Here is an 18,999-nt window from a genome sequence, read left to right as displayed (position 1 = left end):
ACCAAGGATTCTTTTCAATTCTTCATTATTTAAAAATCAAGATTCATGGTCTTTCTTGCCCAAAGAAGAGAAAAACCATGTTTAGGTATGACCTGCTTGGTAAAGTTTTGTACCTGAGATATAGGCCGTCTTGATGATATTCGAAAAAGAATGTTGTTGTTCAAAATTTTGATGATTTTATGATAAGCTGCTTTAAAAGCCATTGATTGCACACAAATATAAGATAGTTTGACCAGGCAATTTAAGTTTATCAACACACCTGAAATATAAAAGTCAGAGTCCAATCCTATTTCAATACTGCCGAATAGCGTGAAGTAGTGCATAATAGATCAACATAATTGCCATTCACCTGATGAATGTCGCAGGTTTTTTTTGAAAGCAAAACACAGTATCTGAACTATTCGGTACTCTTTGTGTTGTAGTAGAAAATAATTACGGTTTCTGTTAGTAACGAAACGACGCATATATATAAAAGCTATCCAATTTGCCCTGTCACTTCAATTTGGGAGTTCGCCGCAGAAACATTGGGACATTAAGAGAGAATTATTTGCAAAGATGGCAGAAGTTGATCTGATTAACAGGGACCCCAATGAATTGAACGGTCACATTAAGGTAATTTCTTCAACGTAATGAATTACGCTTTATGTTTTAAAACAATGTAGATTTACTCAAGCAGGAAACACATTTCAAGTTCTCTTTCATATTTCAACTCTTTATCCACAATAGTATAACGACCATCATATTTCCACTCAGAAATTACAAATGTGATGATATAATTCTGGCAATGAAGTGAAAAACCTTTATGAAAATCAAAAATGTTTAAGTCTGTATTTTGTTTCACTGTTATAATTTGCTAGAATGTTGGCTGGAATTAAACGGCACATTAACACATGAAAATTTGTGATAGGTGCTGAGTTAGATGCCGTCTTCAGAGAGACTTGACGACGGACGACCCAGACATAAACTGAACCTGCACCATCATGACCTTTAGTCGGACAATTGAAGCACTTTACTACCTGGGCTAATTTTTATATTTTAACATTTTGGAAGCAAAATATAATTTTAATATTTATGAAATAATTTAATTTTACTGCTTTTAAAAGAAACCGTTTGCTTTGGTACAAATTATTAAACTGGGAGTGTTCATAACATTTTTGTTACGAATTTGTTTGATCTCTTTTTTAACTAATTCATTGCAATTTAATTCTCCAGAGGATCATATGTTAATTGTTCTGTTATATCTCGTAATTTGACTTGTTTATATAATCTTCTCCCCATTTGTATGTTTTGTATTTTCTTTTTCTGTGATTTGTTTATCGATATGCACCGTTGTTGTGCCGTTGTCGGATTTATATCTCAGATTCTATCCAAAAACAAAACCAAACAACAAAACGTATTACCTGATAGTATTCCTGCAGTGGATCTGGAGCCATTGAGGCTTAATGTTGAACATAACGGTCTCGCGAGCAGAAGTGAGCGATCTCACATTTTGCCTCGACGCTGCAGCCAGATAGGTTTGCTCTTTGGAAAGTCACTGTACACCAAAACCTCGACATTGCACACAAGTGCTGTTGAATACCAACCAATCAAACATCATTGTGTGCTTTTTCCCTGTTTCTCCTAATGTCTGTACGACAGGGTACCGAAAACATAATCACTAACGGGCATTTTCCTGTCACACTGAAGTCTTCATATCTCCAATATACGATAACATTTTGTCATGTGCAGAGAATAGTCTTGCCTGCTACTTCATTCAAATTCATCGAGGCTTACTATCGTTGCAATTAAAAGAACACAACGTGATAAATTACTAATTGTATTGTCTATAATGTTAAAGAAGTCGCTGTCTTCATTCCGTAAGGATAAACTAGATTTAACTAAAAAAAAAAGACATTCTTCTTTTGCAGGTCAATTTTGAAGATGTCCTCGGAGAGCCAGAGGGCGTGCGTAGCATCGATTGCGTATGGCGTAACAGTTATGCATGTTTCAACTGCGGCAAAAATTGCATGTACAAGTTTCTGACCACCGTCTGTGGTATCTGCATTGCTCTCGGATGGGGATGTGAATTCGCTTGCACCTCTTTCGATCATATTTGGTGTCTGACACCATGGATGAGGGAATTCTCCATTGCTTGTGGCTTCATGCAGAAGTGCTTCGGAACCATCATCAACTGTTGTATATCGCCAGTATGTGAAGCTTGTGGCATGTGTCTCAGCCAGATTCATGTTCACAACAAATAAATACAAAGATTTAAACCTTATCAACCCGGTTTTCCACGAAAGCTAAATTATTATGCTATCTTGTTTTTTTTTTAGAAACACTTCTCATATCTCTTGCTGCATATGATGAAGAAAATGAAGAAAGATGTTCCATGTGTTGAACAATATGGTTAATCGTCTGCACAACGTATGATGCTGACATATTAATAGCATGAATCTAGTACTGGAAAAGTTTACTTTTCTTTAACTCAATGCAGCTATGAACAAAAAGTATCGATACTGTTAGCACTGTGATATTTACATCATTTCAATAAAAAGCGAGCTAAAAGCCATCAATAGCAAGTGTCTGTGATAATATATTTATGTACTTCGACAGTATTGAATGATACCTCATATACAATAATAAAATAGATTAATAAATGTTTTTAAGAAAATTCCAAGTCGTTCTTTATCTCTTTTTGATTTGATTTTAAGTTACAAGTGATCTATGTTGCATCTATAGCTCAAACTACAGAACGTATACTCATCAGATGAACAGGACTTCATAACATCGGTTAGATTAAGATAATTAAAAAGAGGAAATACGCCTTATCGTCGCCAGTTTTAACTGTACCGATAGGTCTATATGTAGAAATCCTACCCGTCCGTATCAAGGAACATTGTAAGTATATTTAACATGAAAATGTTGGGGAAGACATGCGAAAACTATGTCATATAACAACGCAAACTAAAATGAATGAAGTCTGAAAGTAAATAGCTCAAAACGAATGAATGATAGGGCTTCCCTTTTATATTCTAACTACATGTAGCGCCTAGTTGGTCACAAACTTATGACAAAGTAGAGTAGTGTTGATGACGGGGGTGGGGGTGGGTGGGTAGTTTTTCGTGATTATGTAGTTGATATCGTACTCAGGATTTACAATTTCTGAAATAAGAGTTAGTCTTCGTGTTATCACCTACTGTTCAGGATCTTAGGTTACGTTGAACACGGTTTTGATCCAAATGTAAGTAAAATACGCATAAAATAAAGTTTGCTAACCTCGCAGTTGGGTATATAGCATATCATTTCACCATTCAGATCGAATGTATAGCGCGATCTCTATGTCAAGCAATTTTCTCAAACTCATTTTATATCTTTCCTTCCCACCCTTATTTTCCTCTTTGTGATCACCGTATTGTTAATTGAACCTCCTCTATTCAACTTGCTTTGTAAAAGTTGAAATAAATGGTTCATTGCTTCTAAATAAGTTAGAGTGGAGTAACAAGACCTAAAAACTCCCAATTCAATACAGACATTGTAGTATAAATTAAAGCTTTCGTACTTGTGCACAGTTAAAAGTAAATTTGTACAACCCTTCTCAATTTGTACCAAATGTCCTGATGTCTACTATATGAAATTGTGCTTCTGTTTCGTCTCGTATCCGTCTTAATCCTGTTTTATTCCATCTCCTTCTCCCTTATAGACTTACGCTGTAGTTTCTGTTTTTATACATCTTTCTCATTTTCATCTTCTTTGTTATTTATGCAGTGTTGATGTCCTATTCTTATCATGTGTTTCATGCATGGAGTACGATATCAGTTCCAGATAATCCATATCATTACTATGATAGCAATGCGATCTTGATTGTATATCAGGTCGAATTATCAGTATAATAAAATCCAGATGAGGACGAAACGCGAAGTGTCCAGCCGTTGTTCGGATTTTCTGATGATTACAACAAGACGTGATCTGTTAATTAAGATCGAATTACAACGATAATGGTAATTTGTGATATATGTATTTATTTTCAGAGAAATACAATTATTGTACGTTATTGAACAACAAAAGAAATTAAATGGTGGCCTGAGTGGTTAGAGCGTCCGCCTCGGAAGCGGGAGGTCGAGGGTTCGAACCCCGGCTGAGTCATACCAAATGCTTATCAAATCGGTACTAGCAGCTGCCTAGCTTGGCGCGCAACATTAGGAGGTTAGTGTTAGGACTGGTCTGCCTGGTGTCAGGATAATGTGACTGGGTTGGATATCATGCTACATGTCTGCTGCATGATGCCCCAGTGCAAGATATCTATATAAACTGCCACATTGTAGACATCTTAGCGATATAACTGAAAGTTTGTTAAAACTACGTTAAAAATCCAAATCACACACACACACACACACACACACACACACACTCCTACACACACACACCTACATCTACACACACACACACACACACACACACACACACGCGCGCGCGCGCACACACACACACACACAGAGACACACACACACACTGTTTAACATTTCAACCGTTTCAATGCGAAATTCATCTTCAATCATCAACCGAAATGCAATTGGATTAGCTGATATACGCATGAAATTCGCTCATTTTCACTGTTTATAACGCAAATTCCTAGACGCTCGAGGGCAGCAGAACCATTTTATGTGATTTGCAGTTATTGTGCAGTTATTGTGCACTTACCAAAGATTTCATGAAGGACGATTCCACTCGCATGAATGACTAACAATTTCTATCCGACGCCAGAATGATAGCGATTGAATTGTTTTCTCTTTCTCTAACACAAATTTTAATATTGTCCAGTGTAAGAGAAGTAACAGTATGAAAAATCTCAGTCTGAAAAGAGATTTTTAGTTTGAAAATGAAATTATGGCCTGGACAGAGAGACGATAAAGGGCCTACTTTACACATCTGCTGCGCCCGGTTAAATTCTCGATAACTGCGTTTACAATTATGGAATTATACCGTTACATGTCGAATCCTTAAAGCGTAGAGTTGGTTAAAATAATCGATTTTCTGACCAATATTTTCTTTATACATCATTTAATGGAATTTTAGAAAAATGAAACCTTAATTTAGAATTGTGAAAATAACATTACGGCCGCAGGAAGCAGCGAAAAGGACACGATATCACGTTAAAATCCATATAATCACAACACTGGCATTTTGACGAATGGTCGCAAATCACCAAAATGTAACAAATTATCTCACAGGAATCGTGCACTAATATGTAATGAGGCATAAAATATATGCAAACATCTCATGCTTTTTTCTTAAGGACCGTTGCTGTTTTCTTTAAACATATCATACGCGCCTCTGATATATCAGTTAAAAACACTACACAATGGTTAGGTCATACATCTCCCTTTATATCACTTTTGGGATACCGTTGCGCAATTTATGTCCAGTTCATGGGCAATATGGGAAATTAAGAAACAAACAAACAGACAGACAAACAAAAACAAAAACAAAACCAAAAAAGCCCCGCCCTCGTTTTATTTTACTGAAACAAAAATCTGTGTAAATGCAAGCAATTTTGTCCAGGGCATTGTATACAATTACTTTTTGTTTGTGTTGTAGTAAATAACAATTATATAAATGATTATCCAGCAATTATATAAATGATTATCCTGCTACAGAATAGTTACTGTGACGAGTATAAAATCAATAATTAGACGTCTAAATCCCCCCCCCCCCCATGAACTTCAGTATAGTGATATTATGGCTAGGTTATTAAAATTATCTGTAGGGCCCTGGTATATGACAGAAGCTTCAAAGAATGGCCACAGAAATCTTGTAATCGTCTGTCATTAGTATGATGCAGAGATTCCTCTCGTTACAAATTGACGTAATGTATCGTCATTTCTGCGAAGGAGTGATTTTGGATAGATCAATCCAAGCAATGAATTATTCACATGCCTTGATGCCGAAAAATCAGTAAAAATTTGTTTACGATGCTATTCGATATTTATTGTTTGACAGTCACTCTAGTAATGATAATTCATATTATTTCTGATTAGATCACAGTCAGGCAAATTCGCAAATTATATGTAGGTTCTATTTGTTCGGAATTCTCTTTAATAATACATACACTCATTTTTCATACAAGCATTGTTTATTTCTAACTACGCAAATCACTGACTATTATAAATAGCACATCTTATATCTTAAAATCACTACCAGGCAGTCAAATACATTAGAACTAGCTGCACGTTTGTGTTGTTAATTTTACACCGTAACTTCAAATTTATGCTTAAACTCGTATTACTTGAAAATTACATTTAAAGATAGAAACGGAATCTGATCTGGAAATGACAGATCTGATGACTGACTGTATGCCTGTTCTGTCAAATTGAAAATATACCTTTCTCTCACTCTCTCAAAGTGCAACAATTATCCTTTCACTCTTATTCTCAAACACACACACACACACACACACACACACACACACACACATATATATATATATATATATATATATATATATATATATATATATATATATATATATATATATATATATATATATAAACACGCAGATCATCTAAATAATTCGTTACGACTCGATTGTATGTGGCACAAAATGCAAAATGAATTGTACGTTTGTACGTCTTCTTTTGTCTTCTTTCCCAATACTATTTAAAGTCAATGAAATTTATTTTATTTTCATTTTAACATATTTGTGTCAAACATGAATAATACACCGATTCATTATCCTATAATCTCTGTTTTTGATGAAGGAATTAAGAAAACGATACCTTTAAGCCAAACTTTGCCAGAACTAGTATATATAAATTCCTGATTTTGTAAAACTTTTAGTGAATATTTAATCATAAAATCAGTAATATGTTGCAAGGAATTAGTTAAATGTCAAAACAAGTGACATATGAGAACTTTGAAATAATGTAAAATACATGTTAATGTGTGTAGCGAAAGAAATAAAATAAGATTTGCATGGTTGTTACAGAAAGAATACCTTGAGAAAATCAGTATTCTGAACCTTGTCTCTTTTGTTTCTCATTCATGCTTGAACTTTCATTCATGTCTCACCTTTAACTAGGCCGCACAAAGTACGGGAAATTTTATGCAGCTACCAACTTGGCAGAGTTAGCATCGCTTTTAAATGTACCCCCAAACATCCCATGGACATTGATCTCCTTTGTGTTTTACAGAGAGTGGTGAATTGTATTGTTGATGTACATGATTTACTCTCCATCAAAGTCGTCTTTGTTATGTCCTCAAAGCAAACAGTCGCGAAGATCCCGAGGTTCGACCTCATCAAGGAATAGCCTTGCCGACCCCTCGAAGTTCTGGATCGATTTCGAGTTATCTGTATTATCATTAAAATCGTAACGATTTCTCCGTAATTTCCGAACATTCCTTTCTGACGGAAAAATTAACACGCTCTACCGGTAATATTGGCACATCTTCATAACAGGTTTCTCTCTTGGACAATCGTCTGCCTTTGAGATGCGAGGACTGGAGACCGATAATCTCGTCATTGAAATTTCTAGAATACATGCGTTAACACCGGTATCCTCGAGACGGTCGACACATAACGTTGCCGTCATCACTGTCGCATTATATATATGGGCTTATTTTGGACAAATGGAAAGCAGATACTTGCGGATCATGCTAAGAATGTTACTACAAGGATTTTGAATTATCTAAAACGATTTGGTTGTTGTAGTGTAGAAGATGTTTCCACATATTTCATTCTGTGATAAAACCACTTGATTGTTATGGGTCAGAAGTAAGACGATATGAATTTAGTAGAATCATTGATTTTGTTCAATACAGCGTTTGCAAACTGTACTTATATGTTCCTAAAACTAAAAATAATGCTGTTGTGTCAGTGGAGAGTGGAAAATACCCACAATTACCTCGTATTTTTTTTAACCATGTTTAAATAACAGCTGCAGTTTGTAAGAATGCCTTCAACTAGCAACCTGCACCAATTTTATTTAATTTTGAAAAGCTACGATGAAGCAAACCGTGCCAACTGGTCTACGAAAGTTATAGACGTGTGATTTCGCTTCGGTTTTGGGTATGTCTATTAAATAAAGATTTTGGGGATGTAAAATAAATTTTCTCTCTAGTTTCACAATAAATTTAGGATCCTGCTTTCCAAACTGGCAAAGAGATATTAACAATTCACATAAATGTGTGTAATATAGCATGTATGAAGCTGAATTAGAGCCTAACGAAAAATGTCATTTCGATTATCATATTTATTTAGGGTGTTACTTGCAAAATTCACAAACTGAGACAGGTAAACATACTAGGATTGTAATAAATATTAGGTATTTTGACTTATGCAGGAAACAGTAATGTTTATGTGGTAAAAGATAAGATGAATTTCATTTCGTATCTGTTTTTCCAATCTGTGACCTTTTAAAAAAGAAATTCTTTAATGACGTCATATATTCGGAAGTGGAGATGCTGTTCACACAAAATACACTGACACAGGAAAACACAGCTTGTCCAGAAAGACTGACAGAATGATATGGACAATACGGATCCAAACGATCTGAACAATCTAATCAAGATTTGTTTAAATTTGTATGTTTTTATACAGTTTTAAAGACCCACACTCTACACTTGATCTGAATACTTTTTCCTGTAATTTCATTGTTGCTGAATTAGCTAGATCATAAACATATTTGATCCTCTTTCTTTTTGTCAATTGTGCTTGTCAATCGTTTGGTCCGGAACAATTTTTAGATTTCTATTGACAGGCAAATTTCATGTTGCAGAATGTTGCGATATTTGGTAGCTCACATTCTCATTTGTATCAGAAAAGACAAGCTGCTACGAATTATTAATGATGTACGCAGTAGTACCAGCTTCTTGTAACCGAGTGTAATTCATCCTTGTTTTACATAAATTCAGTATGGATTCAGTTACCATGTAATCCTATATATTCGCGTTGAACGTAGAACATAATGTGCTAAATGGTCCTAGTCCATGTATTTACACGGCTCAGACATAAACACAGACTTACAGATAAATATAATGATTTCTTATGGGCCATTTGGCCCCACAAAAATGGTAATAACCTATTGGCTGTGTGAAAACAGCCAGTCTGTATGAGAGTAATTTTGGACCCAGTCAGCTTTGTATATTCTGGTGGGTCAGCGTTTTGATAACATGCTCCAGGTCTCGTTTGCATGTATGTTGGACTCCGTCGGCGTTTGTGGCAGACCAGAAAGGATGGCGTCTTTTTAACGATTCCTTCATTTTCTGACCTTCTAAAGTTCAATGCGAGCATTTAATAATATCTTTGATATGAAATGCACAGTTTCATTATGATGTATATTTTCGGACAGCATAATCTTACCATACATGTTTGTGTTCAACAGCGTAATCACACATTATGATATATATTATATAAACGAAATTACTACTTCATTATGTTGGTGAACGTCACAATTCCTTAACTTTATTACTGTAATCTTAACAGCACAGTTTTAAATCACATATCTTATCAACTGACAGCGTAATACCATAATTTCATGTATGTTATACAAACATCATGATTTCATAAATTCATTCATTATATTTTATGTTGTTATGTGAATATTCTTATACATCCTGTGTGTACAGCAAAACTGCACATAATTCAAAAAGCAAATTTAAAAATGGGTGGATAGGGCAGTAACTTGTGGAATAGTTTTCTATACTACATGGAATAGGTTGCTCTAAATTCCTCAAGATAAAGTGGATTTGCATTTATTATTTTCAGTTTTACTTTAGCAAAATAAAATACGTTTTTCTTTAAAACAGGTCTTCCTCACTTGACTGATCCACTCTTAATGTTGTCTTTCTACCCAATTTTCATGTCAGCCTCTTCTTATGCACACTCTCAATATGCCATGCAATTTTGTTTTTGTGTCCAGATGACCGTACCAATTTAGTTTGCGTTTATTCAGCGCAGTCAGGAGTTTTTCGTAGGAGATGCTTTGGAAATAAAACCCATACTTTTTAAAAAGGAGGATCACACTATTTCATCTTTTCTATGGACAAAATGACAAATCTGTTCTTTTCCTAAATTGTCCAGAACGCCTCCTAAATATTTACAGTTTATTCCCCATTGTCTGCATGCACTCACGACTTAAGATCGAAAGAACTACTTTTTTCGTAACATCTCCTTATCTTTTTTCAGTAAATCTGGAGAGTGCTTCTGTTCATACTACAAAACATTGACAGTTTCCACAAGGTCAGAAGGTAAATTATATTCTTTGATACAGCCGTATTAACTATATGTTATTATGTACGTTACTATCTGGAACCATCCGTTATATCGCCATACTAAATTGTTTAAATAACATGAAATGATCTATATTGTTCACTGAAACTTCAAATATATATAGTACAATGCAAATGGATTTTTATCCACGTCATATAACCTAAGTAACTACAATGCAAAATCGATACAATTAATCCCATGTGTATCAAGCAGGCTGCTGCTTTGACTTATTTTCTTCGATGAAAAGCAAATAATTTTTTTTCATCGATACTGGAACGTCCATCGACCAGAGGAAAATATCCCATTGGCCCATTATTGAGAATGGGAGAATGACTATTCAATACCATTATTGATGGCAATTTAATATTTTGTTCTTTGACCATGGAGACGGGTATAAAATAGACTTGGACCATTGCGACAGCCACACAGACAAGATACCAAAAGAAGCGGCACCATTTTTTGACTAAGACGTTGATTAACAGATACGTGAAAATGGCAGACGCACAAGTAGATTTGATTAACCGAGATCATAACGAGCTCAACAGCCACATAAAGGTATGTGTCTGTTATCTATTTATCAATATGTACAATATTATTGTTGTAAAAATATTGAATTATAAATATTTTGCACTAAAATTATGGGGTGTTTTTCTTATTGTTGTAGTAGTTTTCATAAGTTCGATAACTCACTGATACCAACTATAACCTCCCGTAACTAAACTAAGCAATATTGTTTCAGTTAACTCTTTACCCACAGATCTGAATGCTGTCAATGAAAATACGTTGTGCATATATTCTTAAAATAACCCTGTTCTAATCTGCATACTTGCACCACATAAACATCATGTGTCCTCAATTGAAATCAAATCAATCTCTTAAATACATATATCTTCTCAACAGTTGGAACTGTAAAGCATTTATATTTGTATAATTTGTTTTTTATATTAATAAAAAATTCTTTATTGCTTAACGTATTTATACAACAGAATTCAGGATTCTTAAAGTGTTAATTGACTTAAGCGTAAGACAATTTGTAAGCGTCACCTGTAAAAAGAAGCCTCAAAATGATAAAACAATTCATTATCATCTTCAAATGGATTAAGCTGCACCATGTTTGTCATTCCTTTTGCATTAGTGAATGGAGAAATAATTTTTTGTTTTACTTTTCTAAAGTAAATTAATACTCATCTGTGTGCAGTTTTATGATTGCATTTTTTCCCCGAGACTGTATCAATAAATTCTACATATTTTGCTAACATCCCAAAGTTTAACTTTATGATATATAATGACAATTATTATAATTTATGTGAGCAATAATGTTATCGCTGATATTAAAAAGGAATAATTTTTCCTACCTTTTCAACAGGTAAACTTTGAGGACTGCATCGCCGAGCCAGAAGGAGTGCGCAGTATTGATTGTGTATGGCGTAACAGCTACATGTGCTTTAACTGCGGCAAGAATCTCTGCTACAAAATACTGACCACTTTTTGTGGCATATGTATCGCTCTCTGCTGGGGATGCGACTTTGCTTGTACCGCCTTTGACCATATCTGGTTTCTGACGCCATGCATGAGAGAATTTTCCATTTGTGTTGGCTTTTGGCAGAAGTCTTTCGGCACAATCATCAATTGCTGTTGTGTGCCAATTTGTGAGGCGTGTGGGATGTGCTTCAGCAAGATTCATGTTACCAACAAATAATAAGAGTTTGACTTGTTTATTGTGTATAGAGCATGAAATTAATTACTTTTGTTCAATTTTACAAACACCCAATGAGGACCATAGTCTAAAATCTTGAGCTAATTTAGCCAATCTTTTACTATTCAATATATAGTTGTAATATCAAACATGTATATGTGCCTTTCGACCCCCAGAAAGAAAATATTTGTGTACAAGCAATTGTGACATACAAGAACATGTAAATATTCTTGACATCATTGCATTCCAGGATTTGAAAAAGAAAGAAAGGACATCAAGAAAAACAGCGATTGCCCGTCCCGTTTCACACAACTATTCTTTAACTGCTCTTCTGATTATTAATAAAGGAAATATTGGATTATTCATTCTATGATTCGTAATTTATCCATCACTCGGAATCAATCATATTTTGTCTATGACTTGCAGGGTACCTAAAAAATCAAAAACGTCACGAGTTATTTCGTAGAAAATATCTCAAACGCTGTATTATGATAAATATTCACGAGATGTTTTCAGTTGCTAAACAGCGCTAAGATTTACTCAGTTCCTGGTCATAATTTAGCGTCATTGTTATTTAATTTACAAATCATTATATCTTGCATATACCTAAAGTAGACAAAGCCACACACGATATCATATCATCGTGCATAGATAAGAGCAATTAAATGTTAAAACATGCGTATGCAACCTACATCGCGCGAGCTGCATCCGACCGTCGACCTGGTTTAATCCAGTTACATTTACATGATAGGGATGCATTTCAAAATCGCTATCCGGTCCGCACTCCAGGAGAAATTATATTTTAAACACATTTTATTGCCATATACAGCAGTTGGGCTACAAGTTCTCACAACGTAGCGACAGCCCTCTTCCAAATACATATGTAGGTACATGAAAAGGTGCAAAGACTAACATTACTTGTACATACTTATGCTTTAATAAAAAGATACAGAGCATTGATAGAACTGAATATTAAAGATTTGCTTGTAGTTGGAAATGTAACGCAATGTAAGAATTAAACTAATTTAATGAATAGAACGGGTAGAATTGGGAGGGCCGTTCATAACGCAGTATCGTGGCGAGTACAAGAGGGAGATCATGCCAATAGGTAAATTGTTTGAGACGATTATTGAAATCTTTTAGTATATAAGTCAGGTAGATTTCGAAGATGCAAGTGTTTAGGTCATTTGATAGCTCTGCTAATCAAAATAATACATTTGAACTAACAGGGATGAATAAAGGTCTCTGTCTTGTTAATGTATGTTTCATACAAATAAAATATAGTTGTAGGCAGTCTCATCATCCTCTTTGCATGTGCACAATGGGCTATCAACACAAAAATTGAAATCAAATCATTATTTAGATCACTGCGGGTGTCTCTTATCCTATTATGAGTAATTGATAATTTCCTATTACGAGAATGATCAGAAAGTGGGACAATTTGGTAAAATTGGACGTTAAAATATAAAATTACCTGTTTCATGTTTTACTGGATCAGGCAGAGTGTTCCAAACTTTTAACGTGGAAGATATATAAGAATTTCCGGCTATGTTTTGTATGCGTATGCAGTTTTGGAAAGTTATTTTTATTTCTCAAATTATATTGTGTTATGTGTCAAACTAACGGAGGTACGCAATCTTTGAGGTAGGACGGAGAACAATCCTACATAATATTGTGAATATGAGATATATAAATTCTTCTGTTTTCTGACCTAGGTTGTACCTAATAGACCTCAAAACATTTAGCATTTTAGATGCATTTTGAAATTCAGCTCTGACAAAATGCTGGGTATAAATTGTTGGAGAAAAACAACTCCAACCTTAGATGGGTTAAAACTTACTAGCCGTTGTTTGGACCATTCGTCGAGAGTTTTCAGATAAGAGTTTAGCACCTATTCGATGTCTTTGGTTTTAGATTATAAATAAGAGATGATAATGAACATAAAAGTGAGCATTGGGGATTCCAGAAAACACACGTTTGTTCGTTGATTCACAGGTATTAGCCTATACTTTTTAGGTCGACCAGAACAACAGTTGTTAGTCCACTAATTAAATAAGAATCTAATCCATGTTTTCAATTTAAAGAGCAACCATTTTTCCCTTTTAAAAGATCACAAAATATTACACACACTTCCTCGCGTTTGTCAGCGGCAGTACATATACAATGGTATATTTGTGTTATCTACAATATGGTGTTGTTTTTTTTGAGGAAAATAGAACGATATTTATAAAGGAGAGTACATCAGTTCAAATGGTTGTAAATATATTTAACAATAATTTTCTACACTATTTTCCTGACACAGCTTAATAAAGAAAACGGTCGGTAGTTTGTGATAAAAGAAAACATTTAATGTCTGAAAAAGGGTTTCACGATCCATCATCTTCGCATGAGATGATTTGGCTTTTTACATAATTGGTTTTAAAAGCATGGTGCATATTTTCTATATGAATACTGTATTCATAGTCGGGGAGGCAACCATAAAAATGCTTTAATATGCCTCCAGTGAGTTTGATCTTCAATCTCTGTAAATCAAAAGAGGGTCCAAAGGAGACATTACTTTTAACAATCTTTCGACGTAGTACATATAAGAACACCCATCAACATTTATATGAAAACAGATCAAATGGTTGAATTTTATCTCTTCCTGTTATTTAGCATCATAGATTTGAGGATATCATTTCTGATCATTACTAAAATCAAATAGATGGAATGAGGCAGCATCACCCCATGAGGGCTCTGCCATGTAGCGTAGCACCAATGCACCCTCCTGCGATTCGTAAGAGAGCACTTTGTAGAAAGAGTCACGAAGGCTCAGCATTCGGAATATAGGGTGTGATCGTGGTAATACGTTCTGAATTAGTTAGTTTTTGGCGGACAAACATAGTCTAGATGTGTGAAGAACATTCTTATAACTTAAGTCTGGAAAATAACACTTTCACTTATCAGTGAAGTAACAGCATAGTTTATTTTTAATGCTATTCCTACAAATTTTTAATAAAAAAATGAAGAAGTCGTTCAGTTTCATTTTTTTTCAACTCTTGATTAAGTTCCTGTTAGTGATGACGCATCCGCTACTCATTGTGACGTTATGAAGCTATTATGATGTAACAGCAACAACGGAATTAATGGCAGATCAGAATTGGCATTATTTACATGTGATGGAAAAATTTTGAGGACGTTTTACGGTTTGGATTTGGAAGACTGGTTGGAAGACTGGTGTGTCGAAAATTGCACCTCTCATATCTGCGGATTTAAAATCATGAAGATTATGATGTCATATCAATGCTTATCTTCCATGTATATAATGCAATAAATTCGCAGTTACTATTTGGATCGTGGACTATAAACCTAACTTTAATTGAAATTCTAAGCAATAGTGGAGTTTTAATCTTATTAACAGAGTATCTTTTATGAAACAGCTTGACCATGAAATTATGAGAAAATTCTCAAAGAAAAAAATAAAATAAAAATAAGAACATCATTTCGTCTCATTTTTGTTTTTCAGGGCAAGTTCTAAGACCTCAAGCACACTATCGGTATTGCAAGTCAATTTGCAAAATGACTTCTAAATGTGTACTCAAGGTTAAAACTTGTATAAACTTCTTTATTACTGGTGGAATATGTTTGCGAAATTAGGATATTTATGCTACAACCTATACCAATTTTACTGCTGCTTAACATAGGAGAAGTGGGTGGGTGGGAGCTTGTAATTATTTTCGATCATGTCATTGTAAATCTGATACTAGTGGTTCAGGGGTGGATGCCAAATGTTATCTAAGGGGGTTCGGTGTTAAAGAGGGGTGATCAAATCGTTACGTTTTGCCCCTAAAATAATGTGTACTATTTTCACTGGAAATAAGTTTCGAGTTTGGGGATTCAATTGAACTGTTTATTCAAATTTTGTGCTCTCAAATCGATCAGATTATACTGTCTTATGAAGTTGTGTACGTAGCCAGTGAAGGTATAATGCTGACCACTTATTTTATTATGGGACGTTCTTGCAGTAAAGATTCCTGGCTTCATATACACATGTGTTGAAATGTCACCGTATGTAAACATACGAGAGAGAGAGAGAGAGAGAGAGAGAGAGAGAGAGAGAGAGAGAGAGAGAGAAAGAGGCAGAGAGACAGAGACAGAGAGACGCTTATCGCTATTTTGTGAGTGAGATAATATTTTCTATTTCAGATTTTATTCAAATTATAGGTTATTGACGAAGCATGGTAAGAGCTGACCTATGACGCCGCTATGAAGGATGGCATAAACATAGTTCAGTCAGCGGAATATACCTACTTCAGTACTAAGATCATTGAATGTTCCAGCTGCAAATTGCCGTCATTGTATTAAAAACTGCCATTATAAAGCCGCTGTTGAAGAAACCAACGCTATTACTAACGATTTATAAAGCTAACAACCTGTTTCTGACTTCACATTTATGTCAAAGATCTTACAAAACATTATTCTGTCACAGCTTGTATCTCATCAAGTCCTCATATCGCCCTTGACACTGCACCGAAACTGTCCTTCTGAAATTAGTAAATGACCTGTCTTCTTTCAATAATTTAAAGCTCACAGTCATCTTCCTTCTTATTTTATCTGCATTATTTCACACAATAGACCATATATTAATTCATTGTCTCCAGCATGTTTTGGCATTCTTAATACACTCTTACTATGTTTCAAGTCATACATGGTCGGAAGGACACAAACTGTGTCCTTTAAAGGCACACAATCCAGCCAATTCATATATGTTTTTGGTGTTCTACATAGTTCTGTTCTTACTCAGCTATTCTTTGTTATATACACGCAGCCCCTTTCAAGTGTGATATGTCCTCATCCGGTATCTAACCAAATCTACGCGCTGATAACACGCAAATATACAAATTTAGTCTCCGAACTCGTATTCTCATTACTCAGACTAGTAAAACCAAGTCCTATGGCCAATGTTCTTGTTCCAAGGTCCAGCTACCTTTAACGAATCGCTTATTGAACTTAGACACAATGACACTGCCTGCGATCTTATGCACCGGTGCTCTAAAACTTCACCTATTAGACTGACTGCCAGAAGAGAGTTAAGACTTAACAATGTTTCATTAAAGTGAAGATTTATCAGCATGATTTAGTTTGTAATTACTATTATTGTGGGTGAAGAGAGAGATTTCTTGATTTTGACGTAACTAGGCAACCAGAATCAAACATCAACTACAATCGGTGTTGAGTGTTGAGTTAAATGACTTAATTAGGCAAACAGAATCAAGAATCAGCTAGAATTTGTGTTAAATGTTGAGCTAAATGACGACGAAATTATAAAGTCATCCCCATAAACTTTCTCCATAAACTATATTTAGAAATAACAAGTAGTTCATCTAACATTTTGTTCAGAACTATTCACAGCCGGTGGTTTGTACATAATGACACTTGAACAATGAAATTATCCGTTAATGAAAATTTATACAACAAAATTGCAGCTATAACCTTTGTGAATCAACAGAGTTTTAATTATTAAATAAACACAACAACATAAATACGTGCGTATCAAAATGTGACATAGATCCTGCATGTAAGCTGGGACTTCTACCGTCGCAACTTGTACGCCTATTACGAATATAGTATCTTCATGAATAGAATGTGCGATGTAGTTATACAAATTTATTTCACCACCATAATGGTAGTCATAATTGTAAGTAGCTAAAAATATATAACAATTTCGATCCATTGTTCTCGTGTGCTTTAAAAAGAAATGGTGGGATAACGACAAATAATGGCAGCCAATTATTGATGTGAAACTTGGAAGAACCAATGCAACTTTACTAGTCATGCAAAACTAAGCTTACATACAATTATTAATCAGTGAATGGAATCGGAAACATTTGTAATTATGATATTTAACATTATAGCCAAACTGCCCGTAATTGCTCATCTCTCGTATTCTATATACTGTAACGTGTAAGAGGACTTGCAGAAACGAATATGTACAAAAAACCTTCTCCATGTTGTTTTTACTCTGGTTTACTGAGATTGGTATAGACACCCGATAAATCTTCAGGAACCGTACTATGCGCACAAGATAAATAAAGTGTTCCCTGGATTACCTTTATTTTTTATCGATGTATCCGTGGAAAGCTATCTTCTGATGCCCAACACATAGCGTCCATTAGTAGAATGATTATCGTTCGCATATATGGACTTGTCTTTCTCTCTGTTGCTCTGAGGTCAATGCACATCAGTATCAATAATCTATTTAATTTTGGGCTTTATATATACCATGTACCACGTATCCTACGACGGCCTAATGAGTCTATTTAGAACTGCAAGATTAAATTCTTGTTGCGTATCAAAATGGGCGACGAAATATGCTGGGAAATTTGCTACGATATGATATTTATTTCTGGTACGAAATGTATTATCTTCATATCTTTTCCATAAAGGTACTTTTCGAGGACTGCATCGCTGAAATAGAAGGAGTGCGCAGCATCGATTGCTTGTGGCGGCTAAGCTATTCCTGGGGTTGCAACTTTGCCTGCGCAGCCTTTGACGCCATACATGAAGGAATTCTCCATCTGTGTTGATTTCTGGCAAATAGCTTTCGGCACCATCGTCAGTGGATGATGTGTACCAAACGGTGAGGCCTGCAGCATGTGCCTGAGCAACATTAAAGTTACCCAAAAATAATATGTAGTTATGGGTCCAAATGATAAAGTAAATATATGTGTATTATGGAAGTCACACCAAAGAGCATAAAATATTAAGAACTATGCAAGTCATTAAACTATTGGAGTTTAAGTTCTAAGTATCCATGAGTAAAGAACTAAATTAAAAAATCTGAATTGGTTTATCTATTCATATTTTTTCTGTAAATGAAGAGTGAACAAGGGATTGGAAAGGAAGTTCAGATTTTGATGAATCGGAATTACTAGAGAAAAACTGCAGTTGAAATAAGAGATTGAAAATCAGTAGAAACTAAAAAGTGCTGATGTTTCAATCGAAGCTGAGCTATGGATATATATAATCATTTTGTATACACCAGTATTAAATTAAACAATATTGTACGTTTCTGGTT

The 18,999-nt window shown here is 34.7% G+C and overlaps 2 protein-coding genes across 2 annotated transcripts; both read left to right on the top strand.

Moving 5' to 3' along the window:
- Nucleotides 1–467: 467 nt before the first annotated feature.
- LOC149773559 (caveolin-3-like) lies at nt 468–2,653 on the top strand. Its single transcript, XM_089946397.1, has 2 exons — nt 468–612; nt 1,908–2,653. The coding sequence occupies exons 1-2, from the start codon at nt 556–558 to the stop codon at nt 2,238–2,240; spliced, it is 390 nt and encodes a 129-aa protein (XP_089802523.1). The 5' UTR covers nt 468–555; the 3' UTR covers nt 2,241–2,653.
- Nucleotides 2,654–10,680: 8,027 nt separating this feature from the next.
- Nucleotides 10,681–12,303, top strand: LOC149773558 (caveolin-3-like). The gene is made up of 2 exons (XM_089946384.1): nt 10,681–10,801; nt 11,613–12,303. The coding sequence occupies exons 1-2, from the start codon at nt 10,739–10,741 to the stop codon at nt 11,943–11,945; spliced, it is 396 nt and encodes a 131-aa protein (XP_089802510.1). The 5' UTR covers nt 10,681–10,738; the 3' UTR covers nt 11,946–12,303.
- Nucleotides 12,304–18,999: the final 6,696 nt, after the last annotated feature.

The sequence above is a fragment of the Sinohyriopsis cumingii genome, unplaced genomic scaffold, assembly GCF_028554795.1.
Source record: "Sinohyriopsis cumingii isolate HCF-2022 unplaced genomic scaffold, ASM2855479v2 utg000646l, whole genome shotgun sequence".
Taxonomy (NCBI): domain Eukaryota; kingdom Metazoa; phylum Mollusca; class Bivalvia; order Unionida; family Unionidae; genus Sinohyriopsis; species Sinohyriopsis cumingii.
Note: the sequence above shows the minus strand (reverse complement) of the source record. Positions and strands in the feature narration are given on the sequence as shown.

Bases quoted from the DNA above. Each gene is read 5' to 3' on its own strand.
- LOC149773559 (XM_089946397.1), top strand. From the start codon at position 556: ATGGCAGAAGTTGATCTGATTAACAGGGACCCCAATGAATTGAACGGT. The intron at 613-1,907 runs GTAATTTCTTCA...CTTCTTTTGCAG, and splicing joins AATTGAACGGTCACATTAAG to GTCAATTTTGAAGATGTCCT.
- LOC149773558 (XM_089946384.1), top strand. From the start codon at position 10,739: ATGGCAGACGCACAAGTAGATTTGATTAACCGAGATCATAACGAGCTC. The intron at 10,802-11,612 runs GTATGTGTCTGT...CCTTTTCAACAG, and splicing joins AGCTCAACAGCCACATAAAG to GTAAACTTTGAGGACTGCAT.